The sequence below is a fragment of the Condylura cristata genome, unplaced genomic scaffold, assembly GCF_000260355.1.
Source record: "Condylura cristata isolate star-nosed mole 26May11 unplaced genomic scaffold, ConCri1.0 scaffold00055, whole genome shotgun sequence".
NCBI lineage: Eukaryota > Metazoa > Chordata > Mammalia > Eulipotyphla > Talpidae > Condylura > Condylura cristata.
In genome coordinates, this window is record NW_004567156.1 from 900,377 (window position 1) to 918,342 (window position 17,966).

General features: G+C 48.7%; 2 protein-coding genes across 3 annotated transcripts; one reads left to right on the top strand and one right to left on the bottom strand.

Moving 5' to 3' along the window:
- Positions 1–386: 386 nt before the first annotated feature.
- Positions 387–3,206, bottom strand: ATP6V1G2 (ATPase, H+ transporting, lysosomal 13kDa, V1 subunit G2). 2 transcript variants are annotated; one of them, XM_012734435.1, is made up of 3 exons: positions 3,039–3,206; positions 1,928–2,028; positions 387–1,466 (listed from the first exon to the last, which is right to left on the bottom strand). In XM_012734435.1, exons 2-3 carry the CDS (start codon positions 1,985–1,987, stop codon positions 1,293–1,295), a joined length of 234 nt encoding a protein of 77 aa, XP_012589889.1. In that variant the 5' UTR covers positions 1,988–2,028; positions 3,039–3,206; the 3' UTR covers positions 387–1,292. The 2 variants fall into 2 exon arrangements, with proteins under 2 accessions (XP_012589889.1, XP_004695170.1); XM_004695113.2 differs by lacking the exon at positions 3,039–3,206 and adding an exon at positions 2,298–3,023.
- Positions 3,207–3,306: 100 nt separating this feature from the next.
- On the top strand, positions 3,307–12,227 carry NFKBIL1 (nuclear factor of kappa light polypeptide gene enhancer in B-cells inhibitor-like 1). The gene is made up of 4 exons (XM_004695115.1): positions 3,307–3,484; positions 3,902–4,178; positions 11,069–11,290; positions 11,426–12,227. Exons 1-4 carry the CDS (start codon positions 3,428–3,430, stop codon positions 12,013–12,015), a joined length of 1,146 nt encoding a protein of 381 aa, XP_004695172.1. The 5' UTR covers positions 3,307–3,427; the 3' UTR covers positions 12,016–12,227.
- The last annotated feature ends 5,739 nt before the right edge of the window (positions 12,228–17,966 follow it).

The window sequence follows — 17,966 nt, forward strand, 5'->3', positions numbered from 1 at the left end:
TACTCCATGGTGGGATCTGAGGCAATTGCAGTGAATAGCCTTTAGCCCTCTTGTTACAGAATTTACATAATGGGGAGACAACACATAAATATATAAAAATGTCAAGTAGTGATAAGAAACATGGTGAAAAAAAAAAAAAAGCAAGGGCCAGAGTGATGTTTCTACACCCAGTTTTTCTCTACACTTGCCATCTATACTTCTCAGGTTCCCAAACAAGAAACCACGTGCTTCTCCATTTAAAGAAATAATACTGCACCATTTGCTTTTGTTTCTCCAACTAGTTCAAATGATGACCCTTTTGGGTGTTTGGGGAATACCTAACAAGGAACAAGACAGCAACTGAAAATGAGAAAAGAGGAAGCAAAAGGAGGTTGCTCAATCCACCATTTGGTTTGCCCATAATTATTTTATTGACACATCTTACTGTTACAAGGAAAAAGTAGACTGTAGAAGATGTAGAAAGGAAGTCTGTGCACACAAAGGCTACAGCCTCATTTAAATCTCAGGAAGCAGTGAGCATCTGATGGGTCTTTGGGGAAATAGGAAAAGAGGGAAACCCAGTAAAGAGACTAAGAGACACAAGAAAATGCATCATCTTCTTGGAACCATAGTACAGAGCCTAAATGAGGTCATCATTTCATCTTGTCAGGGATTATAATGTCTCTGGGGAAAAGAGAAGTGGGAAGAACCAATTTCAATACTAGGGTCACAGAATAAGAAGAAAGAGAGCCACAGACGGAAGTGAAGAAACAGCTGGGTTTAGGTTTTGACAGGCAAATGGGGAAGGTAATCACAGGATTGCACAGCTCCTACATGCCAGAAGCCATGCTAAGCTCTTTCCAGAATGACTCCTAGTCCATTGCAGCAACCTGTAAGTTAGGCACTATCATCATTATTATCATTTCATTATTATTACTGCAGCCTTGCAGAGGAGGACACTGAAGCTACAGATGACGTAGACCCAGTTATGCAGCCACCAGGTCGCAGGAGGGGGAGGAAGTCACCACCTGAAGTCAGGGTGTTTTTGATATCTCTACTTCTGCATGCTACAAATTTCACAAAGAGCGTGGGTGGGGGTAACTTGGGAGTTTACAAGATTCCAGTGAAGGTTAAAGAACAATAAATAGATTCATGTCTGAACAAGATACTTAAATTTTTCACAGAATTACTGGATCCTCCTGCCTCCTAAAATGTGTAGGGACTGGGAGGAGAGGATTATGGTAGGAAGTAACTTTGTTTTGGAGATTTCTTCGAGGGAGGAAACTGTCAGAAGTCAGGTCCTACAATGAGTTCTAGGCAGCAATCCGGTAGTTGGGGTGGACCTGGGGCCTGACATCACAGACCATGCCAAGAAGCTGGGCCAGGACGCGCTCACGGTTTCTCTGCTGGGAGCTCTGCATGCCCTGCACCTGGCGCCTTGTAGCCTGCTCCACTTCAGCTGACAGGTTCCCCTGGGAGCCCATGGCCTGGAAGTTGGGGGGAGGGGAAGAAGAGAGAAAGAAAAAAGCAGAAACAGAAAGTTACACATGGAGGGAAGGATCCAGGAGCAAGGCCAAAAAGAAAGGCCTCTCCAAAAAAAAAAAAGGCTTTTCCAAAACTACCCCCCTCCCACGTAAATGAACAGACACCAAAGAGAGCAACACAACCCCCTTCCCCCTGAGGCCAGACATGCAAAGTCACCTACCTCCCATGACCATAAAACTCTGCCTAGCCATTGTCCTCACACTCCACCTAGACTGCAGCGACTACCCTACAAGCTCTACAAATCCTTCAAAACCCCAAGCTAATACAAAGCTTGACGAGTGCCCCACCATCTACCCTTCACCATCTACCACCTTATTTTCTTGTAGAATCAGCCTGTGCCTCACCTGATACAGTGTCCAACTTGTACCCCGGGGGGTTCCATCCCAACTTCCCCACCACTCACCGCCTGCTGCTTGCTCTGGAATTCCTGCTCTCGCTCTCTGCGATATTGCTCCACTTCCATCTGTGCCTCCTCCTTTGCCTGCTTCAGGCGCCGGGCCTTCCCTGGAGGCAGAAGAAGAATGCAGTGGTGTTGGATCCCCAAAAAATGTAACAGTAGGGATCAGTCATTTCCACAATGGTATTCTGCTTCCTCTCCGCCAACCAACTGCTATATTCTAACAACTACCCATTCCTTCCTTCCTAATCCGCTACCCCAGCCCCCAGCTCTCTACCCACCCACCTTAGTAGGTTTTTCCTAAAGACTCAATGTATGCTGTCTCCCCACCTCAATTTCCTTTCCTGATTCCTAAAGGAGAGAAGAAGAGACTCACTCTTTCTAGCATCTGCCACCTTCTCAGCCGCTCTCTTCTCAGCTTGCAGGAGCTGCTGTATACCCTGGGACTGACTGGCCATTTCTGTCGTTGTTATGGCCGATGCTTGGCGATGCAACCAAGGTACCAGATGGCTCCCACCCCTACCCCCCACCGCCTACTTCTCCCCCTCCTTTTCCAGTCCGTTGCTTCGTCCTCCACAACCCCTGGGTCTTAGTGCTCCCCTTTTAGCTCAGCTCCCGCACTGGGTGTCTCCCCCAAACCGATCCTCCCATGGATGGCTGGTCCTCCTCTCCCGCTTCTCACTGTGGCCATACCCAGAAGGGCCGCATGGGGGCAGCAGAGACCAGTCAAACTGACCGCTAAGCTCTGCAGGAGCAGCTCTGAGGCAGGGCAGAGGGGAGGCTTATGGGGGAAAGAGGGAGGCCTGGCCGGGTTGAGCCTGCGCTGAGAAGCAAGGAAGTCATCATTCCTCCCCAAATACACCGGGCTACTGTGAATTCTTCCAGCTCCCCTTCTCTGTTTTCGCTCTCCCGTTTCCATTTCCTATCTCTACATCTTCCCCCAGGTCCAAATTTCTGCATCAGCCTCACTTGTCTTGTCCTGCGGTTTTTTTCCTTATGTCTCATGACTGAGTGTTCTTCTAGTTTCAGATCTGTCCCTGTTGCTGCTTCCCTGTGCTGTTGTATGTGTCTCCCATGGTCACTGATTTTTATCCGTCTTTACCTCCCCTGTTTTCACCTGCAAATGTTTCCTCAGCTTCACTAGTGCATCACTAAACCATCTCGTCTTCCCTCCCAGTTGTGGTAGGTGGGAAAAGCCTCCGGATCGCCCCCCTTAACTTCGTAGTTTCCTCCCCAGGCCTGACCCGTAGTTTCCTCCCCAGGCCCCTCCGGCCGCGGGAAAAGCACAGGCACGCGCCCGCGAGCGCGCGCCCCGCCCCCGGGGAAGAGCAACTTCCGGGGACGCGCCGCCGGTGCATTTCCGCCCTTCCCCTGCGTCTCCGCTTGCGCCATTTCCGCCAGCCTAGAGTGTCTCCGCCCTTCCCGCCTCCCTTCCTCTGAGCGTCCTAAACACAGGCCTCGGGCCTACAGCTTAGGGGGTACTTAGGGGGGCGGGGGGCTGGTCTGATGAGTAACCCCTCCCCCCAGGTCCCAGAGGGAGAAGCCTCTACATCTGTCTGCCGGGTACATTATATTCCATTTCTAGTTCATTTTTTGAAATTATCTGTGACTTTTTAAAATTCAAAATTTCTGCTGATAAACATTCCCCCCATCAGTCTCTATGGGTCTTTTCCAAAGTCCTTTAGTAAAAATTAAAAATGTACCTGGGCTAAGGAGCCTCAAAGCGATTATTGATCATTTTAGCAAATTTTACATTCAAAAATTAAATCAGTGACTCCAGCCCCTCTAGTCCCCCCCAATTTTTTTTTTTTTCTTCCAACTTATCATCTTGTAAGGGAGGAGGGCTAGGACAGGCCTCTGTGCTGAAGAAGTAAGAAGAAATGTGGGAGCTGGAGGAAGGCCCGAGAGGGGCTGTCAGAGGAGGGGTGAGGGTCCGGCCGCGGCGGGGTCCTGACTGCTGCCTTTTTTTTCCTTCCTCAGCCCAAGAGTTCCATGGCCTCTGCTTCCCGCCGACAACGCCGAGAGCGTCGCTTCCGTCGTTACCTGTCTGCAGGACGGCTGGTCCGAGCCCAGGCCCTCCTTCAGCGACACCCAGGCCTTGACGTAGATGCCGGGCAGCCCCCACCGCTGCACCGGGCCTGCGCCCGCCATGACGCCCCTGCCCTGTGCCTGCTGCTTCGGCTGGGGGCTGACCCTGCCCACCAGGACCGCCATGGGGACACTGCGCTGCATGCTGCTGCCCGCCAGGGCCCTGATGGTGAGTCTACCCGGTGGGGAACAAAGCCTTGAGCAGCTGGTCTGAGGTGAGGCCTCAAAACCTACAAAAGTAGCTAGTATTTGGGGATAGGATCTATGGAGGTAGTGGACCACGTGGGCACGTGGCTGCGGTTTATGGCATTACACTGCTGAACTCTCATGGTCTGAAGAGCCTAAAACTCCCAAGAAAAATGGTCTTCAAGTTCCACATCTTTGTAGATTGCTACTTTGTCTCTTTGCTTGTGGTTTGTCATTAACACAGTCTGCTAGAGAGCAATGGACTCATCAGAAGTTCATTTGCCCTGGGTTCAGATCCCAACTTCACCCTTAATGATAGTGGTATATTCTTGGGCAAGTTACTCAACTTCCCTGAGGCTCAGTTTTCGTATTTGCAAAATTAAGTAACAACCTTTGCTGTGTGCCAGGTACTCCTCACAAAATAACTCATTTAATCCTCCCAACAACCCCGGGAAATTCAGAGTACTATTATTAGCCCCCATTTCCCAGATGCAAATACAGTACAAGAAGTAATTACCAGACACAGGGAGAATAGCCTCAGCCCTAGCCAGGGGCGGCTATGCTCTTTAACAACAGCGTTGTCCTGTGTGATGTTACAAAGTTCCACAATAGAGCCTGGGTTCAGAGCACCCATGCTGAGACATGTTTTGAGAATCAACTGTCAAGAGAGCATGTAATTAGAGCCCCTGGCACACGATAAATACCAGCCACCGTTGCTCCTTTGCTATCAACAAACCCTGACTCCCCTACCCCTAATTCTGAAGCTCAAAAACACTAAAAACTAAAATTTTTCTCATCAGTCTGCCACCATGCTCACTTACTGACAAAACCTAGCCTGAGCTGAGTAAGGCTTTGAAGTATGGATTAAAAAAAATTTTTTTTTTAAAGATTTATTTATTTATGCATACAGAACTGGGTTCAGGCCAGAGGTGCAGGGGCGGTCAGAGGATTCACCAGAGACAGAGTGGGGAGCAGAACAGGCAGATGGGCGAAGTACATTGCTGAGGGGAGCAGCGGGTGGGTCAGGAGACGTCTGCCATGCCATGCGGTCACCTCCAGGGCAGGCGGGAATCGAACTCATGCGGAAGTGGCTTTAGCTTCTCAGTGCTGTGCTTTAACCCGCTGCGCCACCAGGGAGGGCCCTGGATAAAAATTTTTTAGCCTACTGCTGTCCATATTCACTGTGCCTCAGAAAATTTCACATGTTGGTGCCTGGGGTCCCTAGTCCTGGGTACATAAAATCCAGCATACATGCTTTCAGATCAGGTCTAGCAAATGCCCAAAATATCTGAGCTCTGAAAAACCATGGCTGCTGAGGGCTTCAGATGGGGACCTGTTGGTCCCGTGGCAGCAGTGGAGGCCACTCCGCAGAGGTGTGGCTCTCCTCAGTCAACAAAAAGTGAGTGAGGTCATTATCAGAAAGCCTCTAGTTTTAGAATGAACCAAAATGAAGTCAATTTGATGGCTGTCATCATCCCTCCAACTCCCCAAGTATTTGAGGAACCATCTCTCACTCCAAAACTTCCTCATATGGTCAAAATTTTCCTTTTTTTTTCGGTTCCCCTTAACATCATGAAATAAGCTGGCATATTTGGGGTGTTTTTTTTTTTAACTTAGAAACAAAGAAAAGAGGTTTCCAGAATGTAGGCATCTCACCGAACAGCTGATGGAGCACCAGAGCATAGTACCCTGAAGTGACCTCGCACCTCATCCATGGCGCCATGTGACAGGGAGCTTGATTTGCCTCTAAAATGGAAGTTGTGAGTCTAGACCAGGAAAGAGCTGGGGCAGTTGGAACACTCAACAGATGCTAACTATTGTTATTCTGACTCGTGTTTTATTCAGTTAAGACTTTTTGCTTTCTTTTGGCTTTTGTTTTCCCATAGTTAGAGGTTTTTTGGGGTTTTTGTTTGTTTGTTTTTAAAGATTTATTTATTTGTGCATACAGAACTGGGGTACAGGCCAGAGGCTCAGGGGCGGTGAGAGGCTTCACCAGAGATAGAGTGGGAAGCAGAACAGACAGATCCACGAAGTACTCTGCTGAGGGGAGCAGCGGGCGGGCCAGGAGAGGTCTGCCTCACCATGTGGTCACCTCCGGGGCAGGCGGGATTCGAACTCATGTGGAAGTGGCTTTAGCGTCTCAGTGCAGTGCTTTAACCCGCTGTGCCACCAGGGAGGGCCTGTTTGTTTTTTTTAAAAAACAAAAAGCCTCTCAGTATGTTAGGAGACTTTCTCCATTGTGTTGAATTCTACGAAGCTTGTGAAGTTGATTTATACTGTTTCCAGACCTGGAAAACAGGGCCCAAGAGGTTCCAAGGAGGGGGTCCTGCCTCAGGTTACTCCCAAGCCTTGTGTCCTCCCAGCCCTTACCTTCCTCCTTGCACCCCCACCCCCACCCCACCCCAACACTGCCACCAGGGGGCCTTCTATTTCTTTGCTAAAAAGATCCCATCTCCTTCAGCTTGAAACTGCTTTAAAAATCACTATGCCTTAAAATGCAAATGTATTTGAACACATGAAATGAACCAGAATCTTCCAATGACTTCCTCTTTGCCTCCAATATTAGGTCTGAAGGATGAGCCAGTTTGTACTGGATTGGCTGGATGCCTGTGATGGCCCCTACCTATGTGGCTTTCGGTAAAATCCTTTGGGGGACTCATCACCTAGAGAGATAGTCTTACCTCTCAGAGACCCCTGCATAAACACACTTTAAGTCATACAGCAAGAATTTATAAATGTTGAGAAATAGGTCACTTTTTTCATCCTTTGCAAAAAGAATAACATCCAAAGCAGCCTGCTGTTTTTTGTTGTTGTTTTTAACATCACATTCTCTGCATTTCTGCTCTGTGCCAGCACCCGACATTTTCCGTCCATTACCCGCTTTGATCTGCAAGGCAGAAGTAGGCCAGGGCCCTGTTTTACAAATGGCTGAACCATCCGGTGTATGTTCCATTTGCCTTTCCAGCCTGGCCTCCCACGGCACACCCACAAAAGCCGCAGCTCCAGCTACGTAGTTCTCCAGTGACCCCACACATGTTTTTCACCAACCTGTCTTATGCCTGTTGCCTTCCTACTCGCTGGATTTCCACTTTGCTAAGTTAGCGTCTGTCCCACCCCAACATAAGCCCTGTCTCCTCCTTGAAGCCCTCACCAACCTCCCCACCCATTGTTACACTTCTTGCCTCAGTCAGTTGTTACTGAGTCTGATATTTTTTCTAATGCATTTCCTGGTTAAATATGAACATTCAGCTGTTTGGGTAGAAATTGCCTCATTTTGAGAAGGGAAGTACATGCTTCTATCACTACAGCAAGGTTTTGTTACTACACAAAACTTTTTTTCATATTTATCTTTCCCAATGTGAAAGTAAAATGTGTTCATGAGAGAACACTGGGAAAGTTGATCTGTCCTGTCAAGTGGGTGATAAAATTGCCATTACAGATCACTGTCTGGGGTGTGAACTGTTTAATAAACGATTAATGAACTTTGGGTCATCTGTTGAAAAATAGAGCCCTGACTCAAAAGTAAATTGTAGCTGATTAAACACTTAAAAATGACAGAAAACTCACTCACTAAAGTCAAGGGTTTTCCCTTGGGGGCATGGCAGTGTCAAAGGTTACCTTTATGGATGATGGGTTTATTCCTTTAAAATAATTTGCAAAAAATGACCATTAATCAGTATTTCCTGTTGAATTTTTTTATTTCTATCAAGAAAAATCTAGTAGCAAAAGAACACAGAATGTTTTTATAATCTTGATTAGGAGAAAACTTTCTAAGAACAAAATTAAGGCAAAAGCTATAAAAGAAAATATCAAATTAGATTTAACTACATAAAATAGTTAAAAGACTGGTGAAAGACAATATGTACTATAACATGTAACAGACACTAAGAGTTGAGATTTAAACTATATAAAGTGCTCTCTTATCTACACGTGTAACTTCCAAGTGGGAAGCAGACAAAAAACAAGCCATTCATTCACAAAAGAGCCAAAAAGCATATGGAAAAAAAAATCAGTAAAGTTTTTTCATCTGTCAGATCGCTAAGTTAAAAGGGCTAGTGAATAAAAAGGGGTTGGATACTCGTTTTTGTTTTTTTTTTAAGATTTATTTATTTATGCATACAGAACAGGTGCAGGCCAGAGGTGCAGGAGCCATGAGAAGATTCACCAGAGACAGAGTGGGGAGCAGAACAGTCAGAGCTACTGAAACACACTGCTGAGGGGAGCAGCGGGCGGCTCAGGAGAGGTCTGCCAGGCCTTGTGGGTCAGCTTCCTGTCCAGGTATAGAATTCCAGCTGGGGATAGAATTCCCACTGAAGCACTGTGGTGAGCTTCTTGGTGCTGTGATTTAAACCGATGCACCACCAGAGAGAGCCAGGATATTCAGTTTTGTTCAAGGACAACACAAGTTCTCATTTTCTTATTGGGAAACACGCTGGAACAAACTCTTTCAGAGCGGCTGGCAAAATCTCACACGTTCTTTGACTCAGAAATTCCACCTCTGAGACTGCACCCCACAGAAATGTCTTGGAGTGAGTCCACAAAGACGTATGTGTGAAGCCGATCATTTTTAGAAACAGTTTGTTGGGGAGATTTGTCTGTTTCATACACCCAGTGGAACACCACACTTTAAAAAAGTGAGGTAGACTTCATGCCTCCATGGAAAGACACAGATGACGTTGAGATATTAAGTGAAAAATAAGTTGCCAACGCAACTATGTAGTATAGTCATATAGTATATAGCCTTGTAATCTGAAAAAATGCATGAAACTTAAACATTTATGTACAGTAGGCCACAGTGTGGAAAAGGCCACAGCTAATTTTTTTGTGTTTCACATTAAAGTGTCAACTAAATAAGACTGAAAGAAGCTACAGTCTTTCCACCCAGAGACTAGAATTTTCACATATTTCCTCCCAGTCTTTTGTTCAGCCATCAGATTTGACCTCTCTTTTCTTTGAATATTTTCAAGTCCAGTTTTTTCCACATACAGGCATATCGTTTTTTAGCCACTGTTTAATATTCTGTATTGTGTTTTACTTACTGTGTTTTATAATTTGAAGCCTTCTTTCTCAAAGCCCCCAACAAGTTTACGCGCCACCTGCTGTGAAGCTGGTGGGGAATAAGCAGTTGAAAGAGAAGACCAGGTACTTGCTGTTGTGGGGCCAGTTGGGAGGGCTGTGATGCGTCCTGTCTGCTAAGGAGAAGTGCCTCCTTCCTTTCTTCATGTGGTTTCTGTTGGGGGCACTCAAGTGTACCAGGAGATGGGGGGAGGTTTGGAGAGGGGACAGGGGTGTTAACCAGCTGAGGCTAGACACATCCTGTCTCCCTGTTTTCCCATCAATGACAGGACAATCCCCTATTCCATTCTTTTGCCAGGTAGCCAGTACTTTCTGACAGTACAGGATAAAGTTGTTTTTTTTTTTAAAGATTTATTTATTTATGCATACAGAAGTGGGGTACAGGCCAGAGGTGCAGGGGCGGTGAGAGGCTTCACCAGAGACAGAGTGGGAGCAGAGCAGGCCGATTGAGGAAGTCTGCTGCTGAGGGGAGCAGCGGGCGGGCGGGTCAGGAGAGGTCTGCCACGCCATGTGGTCACCTCCTGGGGTGGGGATTGAACTCATGCTTAAGTGGCTTTGGCTTCATAGTGCTGTGCTTTAACCCGCTGTGCCACCAGGGAGGGCCTAAAGATTTTTTTTTAAAGATTGATTTATATATGCATATAACACCAAGAGGTGTGGAGGGGTCAGAGGATTCACCAGAGACAGAGCAGGGGGCAGGCCAGGTGGATCTGCTGAAATACACTGCTGAGGGGAGCAGCGGGTAAGACAGGAAAGGTCTGCTGGGCCATGTGGGTCAGCTCCCTGGCTGGGGATTTAACTCAGGCTTCGTAGTGGTAGTGCTAAGACTTAACCCCTAGGCCACCAGGAATGCCTGGAAGATTAAAATTTAAAGATTGCCAGCACATAGCCTCCTGCCCCAGAGTGTAGGGGTGGGGGGCTAAGAGTAGGTACATTGGAAGGGAGGGTGCCTCACTTCTCCTGCCCCGGGAGTGAAAAGGGACTTAATGGCCATGGCAGGTGACTGGCCAGGTACTGGGGTGGCACTGATGTAAGCAACATAGCAATCAGCTGGCACTGGAGTGGATGTCGTGGGGTCAGGGAAGAGGGGAGCTCAGGATTGTCAGTCCCTGTCCTGTTTTCACCCAGCTTCCTATCAACCAGCCCCTCACCCCTTTACCCCCATCCTAGATTATCAATCACTTTGGAAAGAGCAGCACTTTGCTGCTCTGATGCTGAGAACATTTCTGTGGCTCAAACTCGTTGCTGGGCCCTCTACTTCCCACCCCACCCCCTTCCCAGCATCTCCTGCATAAGGCTGGCTAAGAGACATTGCTGTGAAAATACTTATTTTACTCAGATTATTAAAAAGTAATGCAAAAAGATAAGTATTCTACATTTGTGTATCTGTAACGGTACAAAATAGAGCGTGCAGGTATTTTACCAGTCTGCAGTATAGTTGTGGGTGTGAAAGCTGTGGGTGAGAAGCACAGTCGAAGGTGTAAAGTGACAGTGTTTTCAGGTCAGAAATGACCGTTGACAGGAGGCAGACCAGAATCTGCCTTTTGATGTCGGAGGACTCCCAGGACACTAAATGAGCCTGTCCGGTACAGGTCAGAATACTGGCAGCCGCTGTGCTCACGCACGCGGCAAACTGTCCTTTGAGTCCTGCCAGTGACAGTGGCTTCCTGATACCCAGGAGGCAGTGCTTTCATTGCTCCCAGACCAGGGAGTGAGGGAGCGCGGGCTTCCAGAGGGCAGCTCTGCCAAGACTCGGGCATCCCAACCGATGACTGCTCTGTGTCCTCCCTCCAACAGCTTACACAGATTTCTTCCTGCCACTGCTGAGTCGCTGTCCCTCCGCCATGGGAATAAAGAATAAGGATGGGGAGACCCCTGGGCAGATTCTGGGCTGGGGGCCCCCCTGGGATTCTGCTGAAGAGGAGGACGAAGATGAGAGCTCCAAAGAACAGAAATGGAGGCAGAAGCTACAGGGAGAGCTGGAAGATGAGTGGCAGGAAGTCCTTGGGAGGTTCGAAGGTGAGGGGCCCATTTCCGTCCACTGTCTTTTTTCCTAAACCCACCACTTGAGTGCTCCTTCTGTGCTCCCTTGCTCTGTTCTGGCCTGTCGCCTTCTCATAGACTCTCCCATCCCTCTTCCACCCTCCCAAACAGATGATACTTCCCGTGAGACCCAGGAACCCGAGTCCTTCTCAGCATGGTCAGATCGCATGGCCCGGGAGCATGCTCAGAAGCGCCAGCAGCAGCAGCGAGAGGCAGAGGAAGCCTGCCGCCCACCTCGGGCAGAGGGGTCTGGCCACAGCTGGCGGCAGCAGGAGGAGGAGCAGCGACTCTTCCGAGAAAGAGCCCGAGCCAAGGAAGAAGAACTGCGTGAGAGCCGAGCCAGAAGAGCACAGGAGGCTCGTGGGGACCGAGGGCCAGAGCCAACCAGGGCTGGGCCCAGGGCAGAGCAACCCAGAGTTGCAGGGAGGGGCAGCCTCTGGCGCTTTGGCGATGTACCCTGGCCCTGCCCGGGGGGAGGGGACCCAGAGGCTATGGCTGCAGCCCTGGTGGCCAGGGGGCCCCCCTTGGAGGAGCAGGGGGCTCTGAGGAGGTACTTGAGGGTCCAGCAGGTCCGCTGGCATCCTGACCGCTTCCTGCAGCGATTCCGAAGCCAGATTGAGACGTGGGAGCTGGGCCGCGTGATGGGAGCTGTGACAGCTCTTTCTCAGGCCCTGAATCGCCATGCAGAGGCCCTCAAGTGATCCCCAAGAAAGAGCAAGAAACTGCAGGGGACACAGCCGTAGGGGCAGGGCCATAGGTGGATGAAGTCAGGGAAGGAGATGGCGAGATAGAGGCTGATGCTGAGGGACAGGGTAGGGGTGGGGAAAGAACTTGTAAGAGCAGGGAGGGGATAGGAGCACTCCCCTGCTCCTCAGCGCTGCCACTTCCTAATAAGACCTGGTTCCACATCTCACTCCCGGTGTCTCCTCTGCCTTTTTCCATTGCTGTGGTTTTCATCACCCATGACACCTCCTTTCCCGCTCCGCCTGCCGAATGCCACAGCTCCTGTACACCTGTGACACGCACGCACGCACACACACAGTAGTGCGTGCCCTCAGCTGGAAACAAGAAGCCTCTGCTTGCCCACCCATAAGGTTGGCCCTCAAACTGCTGCGCCCTCCAGTCCCACCCCATTCTATGCTGGGCCCCTGTCCACTCTGCCATCATCAGCTGGAGAAAGAGATGTGAACAGGGGCAAAAAGGGAACAAGCCAGTTTCCCTCCCCATGTCAGCCAGAACCACATCCTCCTCCCTACTTAGCACTCCCTTTCCCCCCACACAGGGCTTTCCCTTTGCTGAGTCATTGAAAGCTGAGTGGGGGGCACCTGGAACTGGGGGACCGAGAGGAGGTTGTGGAAGAGCAAGAGATAGAAAGAATGGACGGAGGAAGAGCCCTGTGGGGGAGTGGAATTTCAGTTGCTAAAATTAGGAGCAGAGGAGGGAGGTGGAAAGAGCAAAATTATGTAACCTGGGTTGTCTGTTCTTGGGCAACCAAGGATCCACACCCGAAGAGTCTCAGTGTCTCCCTCTCTCTCTCTCCCTCCCTCCCTTGTCTCATTACACACACACACACACACACACATCAGTCCTATGGAGGTCCCAGTCTCCCTTTCCCCTTATCCAGTGTCTACCCCCATCCCACACCTGGCCTTTATCTCTGGATACCCTAGGGCTAACTTTCCAGGTAAACATCTTTATTTTCTGAGGTTGACAAAAAATGTCTTAGGGGGTAGCAGGAGAGGGTCCCACAAAGGAGGAAGAGCGACCTCCCACTGTTCATACTCAGCTCCCCCTTCAGTTCCCTGGAATTGCATGGAAAGCTGTAACTGTTGCCAAGCCTCACCCTCATGCCTAGTGCATAGCAGGGCCCTTGGTGACAAGAAAAGGCGGGACTGATAGAACTCAGGCCTGTCCTGGTGTGTGCCCACCTGGCACATGTCTACACCAGAGAATCTCATGAACCAGGAACTTACTTCTCAGGTTTAGAGCCCTGGTTTACCTAGGAGATTCCCATGGCAGAGTGGAAGGTTACAGATAGGATAGTAAGCTTCTGAAAGCATGGGGGCAATGACACCCTCAGAGGAGCTTGAGACCTAAGAGGCCCAAGGCCTCTGAGGGCCCTGCAGATGTTGAGGGCAGGAGCAGAAGAGCTGGTGAGAAAGATCCTGTGAGAGGAAGCTGCTGTGATTCAGAAAAGCGCTATGAGCAACCCAGGCGTCCGGTTCCTCTCTCAGGCTAGAGGTTTCGGAAGTGGCATGCAAAAAGCCCTGGTTAGGTGTTGGGGGGAATTGGGGGTCTCTAAATTGGGGTTGAGTTAAGCAGCAGAAAATGTGTTCATTTGCTTTTTCACCCAAGAGATTTTCTCTGGTTTCAGAGCACATGATTTCCCCACTGCAAGGGTTACATAAAACCAAAGCAGAATAAGTCCTGATACCTGGCCCCCAGACCTCCCCCTCTTCAACACCTTTCCCTGCTCTCTGGCCCCCATCCCTGTTGGGGGGTTCCCCTGAGATGAAGGATGTTCACTTTCTCTGACCACACAGTTTCCGCTCTGTGTCTCTTATTTCCTAGGCTGATAAAAATAATGAGCCCTAGAGGCCCTGGCTTCCTCTGACCCCTTGATGCCAGGCAACAGGCATCCTGTCCACCAAGGTAGGGGCAGGGAAAGGGGCCAGGGATCCCCAAGGGGTGACTCAGTGCCTACTGTGGAACACCAGGGAGGTGCAAGTGAGCACGTGTGTGCTGTCAAGCTAGAGGAAGGCATCGGTTCTCAGTTGGGGATCTGCTGGGGTCCACTAGAGATACAAGACTGGGAAAGAAATGAGTGAGATGGGAGAGTCACTTGGGGGACTAGGGCTGGGAGTGTTTAAGTCAGGAAAGGCCTGGGAGAGACTCCAGTGCCGGTCAGCTGAGCCCAAGGATAAGCTCAAACTCTGCTTTGAGTTTATGGTCTGATGGGAGGGAGGCAGGCTCCTATCGAATTGTGATTCAGGACCTGCGGAGTAAATGTTGGAGTGAGGCACAGTAGATACAGATACGGGCAAGTGAAATCCAGTGGACACTTGAGCTGACACTGATGAATGGGAGGACAGATAAATGAACTGTCAGGAGCAGAGGGCAGTTGAAAAATATGAGTATTGAGTGATTCATGGACCACGAAGCACAGGTAGGAATGAGTGTGTGTTTGAAGAAAATACCGTGTTCAAGAATGCCACGGTAAGGGATCCAGACTTTATCCTGTGGCCAGTGGCACCAGTGACAGTTGTGGAGGAGACGTTGATCAGGAGAATTCTGTAGGGGTGTACAAAAGGAGTAAAGAAAGCGTTCCATGTTTTCTGAACACCTACAATGTGTTAATGGTATCAAGCCCTTTTCCTAACATCTGCCAACAGCTTTCCATTGGGGGGGGGGGTGTTCATGTCCATCATCAGATGAAGTAACGGAGGCTCATGAACATATTGTAACTTGCCAAAGGCCCAACGCTAAAAAGCAGTGGAATTAGCATTAAACTCATCTTGCTTCAAAACTCGTGTACTTTCTACTCAGGTCCCAATAACTCCAAATGGCATTGCAGAGAGGAACAAGATATTTTTTGAAGATTTTATTTGTGTATACAGAACTGGGGCATGGGCCAGAGGTGCAGGGGCGGTGAGAGGATTCACCAGAGACAGAGTGGGGAGTAGAACAGGCAGATCGACGAAGTACACTGCTGAGGGGAGCAGCTGGAGGGTCAGGAGAGGTCTGCCACGCCATGTGGGTCCAGGATGGGGGATCAAGCTTGCACTTTTGAAGCAACTGTGGCTGGCTAGCTTTCAGTGCTGCACTTTAACCTGCTGTGCCACCAGGGAGGGTCAGGAACAAGATTTTATAAATCATTAGTAGAGGATAAATCATTAGGATAACCCAACTACTGGGATAGTGGGAGTGGGAGAAGAGAAGACTTAGATGACTCCAAGTTTTGAGCCTAAGGGATTGGAAAGATGATGTCCCCAAGTCAAGGAGGTGCATGGCTGAAGGGGGAAAAAAGGGTACAATTTCAGGCCTCCAGTCATTTTTTCAGCATCCAGCAGACACGCTGCTAGACAGTGGGTATAAATGAAATAAAGTAACTTCCCTAATCATGCAGTCTAGTGAAACCAACTGTGTCAGTGAAACCCACGACATAGTAGTGGGGGTGCGCTGGCACAGAGTTATAAGGTGCCCCCAGAGGCTGGCTCCATACTCAGGTGGAGGTTTCCAGCAATCATGTCAAGCTCCACAGAGAAGTTTGGACTGGAGAGATGGCTTTGGATATCATTCCCTCCCGGTGGCAGCTGAGCCTTTCAGTGAACATGAAACCCAAGCGAGAGTGACCAGAAGAATCCTGAGGTTAACCAAAGACAGGAGTGATGGACAGGCATTTAATATTTATTAAATATGGGAAAGGCTGAATCGGGTGACACAAGATAACTCTCAACTTTAGGTTTATGGCTCAAATTGGACTTACATTGACATTAGGTTCAATTGTCGTGAATATAAGAGAGACGGGGGCAGCAATCAGAAGCAGGGCAAAGGAGAGGTGTGCCACGTGGAGGCTGGGCAGCCATGTCTGATACTTCAAAGAGATCTAGTAGGTGAGAGTTGAAAGGATCCTATGGGTTCTGGAACGAGACGATTACAGATTTTGAGAAATCAGTTTCCACTTACGGGAAGGCAGAAAGTACATAAGTTGAGGAATGAGTAGGAGGTGAGGAGAGGGAGGAGGTGGGTACAAGCCCATAGAATGGAGAATATGGAAGATAACTAAGAATCATCTCTATCTAGTTCTACCCACTAATCTTATAGATGAGGAAAATGTTACCAGTTCACAAAAAGGTAGTTAGTCTCAAGAGATTACACATAAAGAGAAGGTAAGTGATAAATCGGACACATTTGAGGGAGAAAGTGCCCAGGGAAGAATTTTTTTTTTTAATTAATGTAATAGTTTGTTTTTACATCATTTTGTGCCTTTTTCCATCTCAGTTTTAATCCCTGTGGGCTTCCCATCACCAAATCACTCATGTGCCATCACAGGGAAGAATTTTTAACATATTCAAAAAAATAGAACTGAATATGTGTGTAAAGTGAGGGGAAGGCACATGATGAAACTACTAAAAGCATAAGAGGAATCGGGTCCTCCCTGGTGGCATATGAGTTAAGTCTCAGTGCTATCACTGCTATCACCTCTGTGGCCAGAGTTCGATCCCCGGCCAGGGAGCTGACCCACATGGCCAACAGACCTCTCCTGACCCGCCTCCCCTCAGCATTGTGTTTCAGTTGATCTGCCTGTTCTGCTCCCCACTCTGCCTCTGGTGAAGCCTCTGCACTTGTGGCCTGTACCCCAGTGCTAAAAAGCGAGCTCCACAACGATGGGTTGAGGAACACCAAAGGCTCTCTGAGGCTAGACGGCCAGGGTTGGTAGCAGGCCTCTTCCATGCATGGCTCTCCTGCAGTGCTGGCCGCTACAAGCCCGGGAAATGAGGCCTTTGCACTTCCCCAAATCAAGCTTTTCCAGGTCTTCTATCACATAGGTGAGTGATTCTCAAGTGCTAATGAAAATAGTTGGCGTGTTTTACCACATAACCCACGTTAAATCAAAGAGACATTGAAAGACATGGTGAGGATAAAGAACGGATGAGATGGGAAGCCGAGAGTGAGACAAGTGAAAACAGGAGGCTGCGATGAGAGAAAATTCCAAGTTCAAGAATGCAAGATGTAGCTCTTCCAAGTGATGCCAAGGCAGGAGCCACACCTTGCTCCTGGCAGTTAATGTGGCAGGGAGCGAGGCCGTAATGCTACTGACCTTGAGAAAGTGAGGCCATAGTATAAGATCTATGTGGTTTGGAAATCACCAAAGATCACATCTGGAATGAGATTCAGAAAAAAACTGAGCTCTATCTACATGGCAGAGATGGCGGAGGCTGCTGTGAATACAGGAGGAGCGTGGCGATTGCAAAAGGCACGGACTTCAGGGAAGGAGCAGGAGGTTTCGGGCCCTCCCGGATGGAGAGGGGAGGGCAGTTGTTGGAGACCAGTTCCAACTATTGAGGTGTCTGGAGGCAAGACAGGCAGGACCCTAAGGTGGGAAGGCGTCAGCGAGTGGAGATTCCTAAAAAAGGGGGAAAGGGAGGAAAAAGGGGAAAGGGGAGTGAGGAAGACACGGGAGTCAGAGTTGGGTGCAAGTCTTCCTGCTCTGCCTTCAGCAGAGGTTTATTTTTATACATTAGGAGTAAGTAGTGGGATGATATCAGCACAGGAACTGGGCTGAGAGATTACAATCATCTTTGTTTTTCCTAAGAACAGTTTAGGGTCGTATTGCCCTTTAGCTGAGATATAACATTCCAAAATCAATCAAGGTTAAAAACAGGTACATAGGTGCACAAAGTTTATGACTAATATTACTATAGTGGAGATCAACTAAGATAGAAGTCCCTTAAACCTTATCTACTACTTAATGGGTTTTTGTTTTTCTGCCTGAATCATCCTGGGAGATAGAAGAGGAAATTCCTTGCTAATCAAATCTCTGAATAGGAGACATAAGTGAATTTTCTTTATCTAAAGACTACATAGTAGAATCCTGAAAAACTAGCCAGAAGACTTTTGTGTATTCCTTTAAGGTGTATCAGGTGGAAAA

Excerpts from the sequence above, each read along its gene's own strand:
- NFKBIL1 (XM_004695115.1), top strand. The coding sequence starts at position 3,428 with ATGAGTAACCCCTCCCCCCAGGTCCCAGAGGGAGAAGCCTCTACATCT. Across the intron at positions 3,485-3,901 it reads CCTCTACATCTGTCTGCCGG|CCCAAGAGTTCCATGGCCTC; the intron begins GTACATTATATT and ends TTCCTTCCTCAG. Across the intron at positions 11,291-11,425 it reads AGTCCTTGGGAGGTTCGAAG|ATGATACTTCCCGTGAGACC; the intron begins GTGAGGGGCCCA and ends CCTCCCAAACAG.
- ATP6V1G2 (XM_004695113.2), bottom strand. The coding sequence starts at position 2,379 with ATGGCCAGTCAGTCCCAGGGTATACAGCAGCTCCTGCAAGCTGAGAAG. Across the intron at positions 2,029-2,297 it reads GGTGGCAGATGCTAGAAAGA|GGAAGGCCCGGCGCCTGAAG; the intron begins GTGAGTCTCTTC and ends TTCTGCCTCCAG. Across the intron at positions 1,467-1,927 it reads TCCAGAGCAAGCAGCAGGCG|GCCATGGGCTCCCAGGGGAA; the intron begins GTGAGTGGTGGG and ends CCCAACTTCCAG.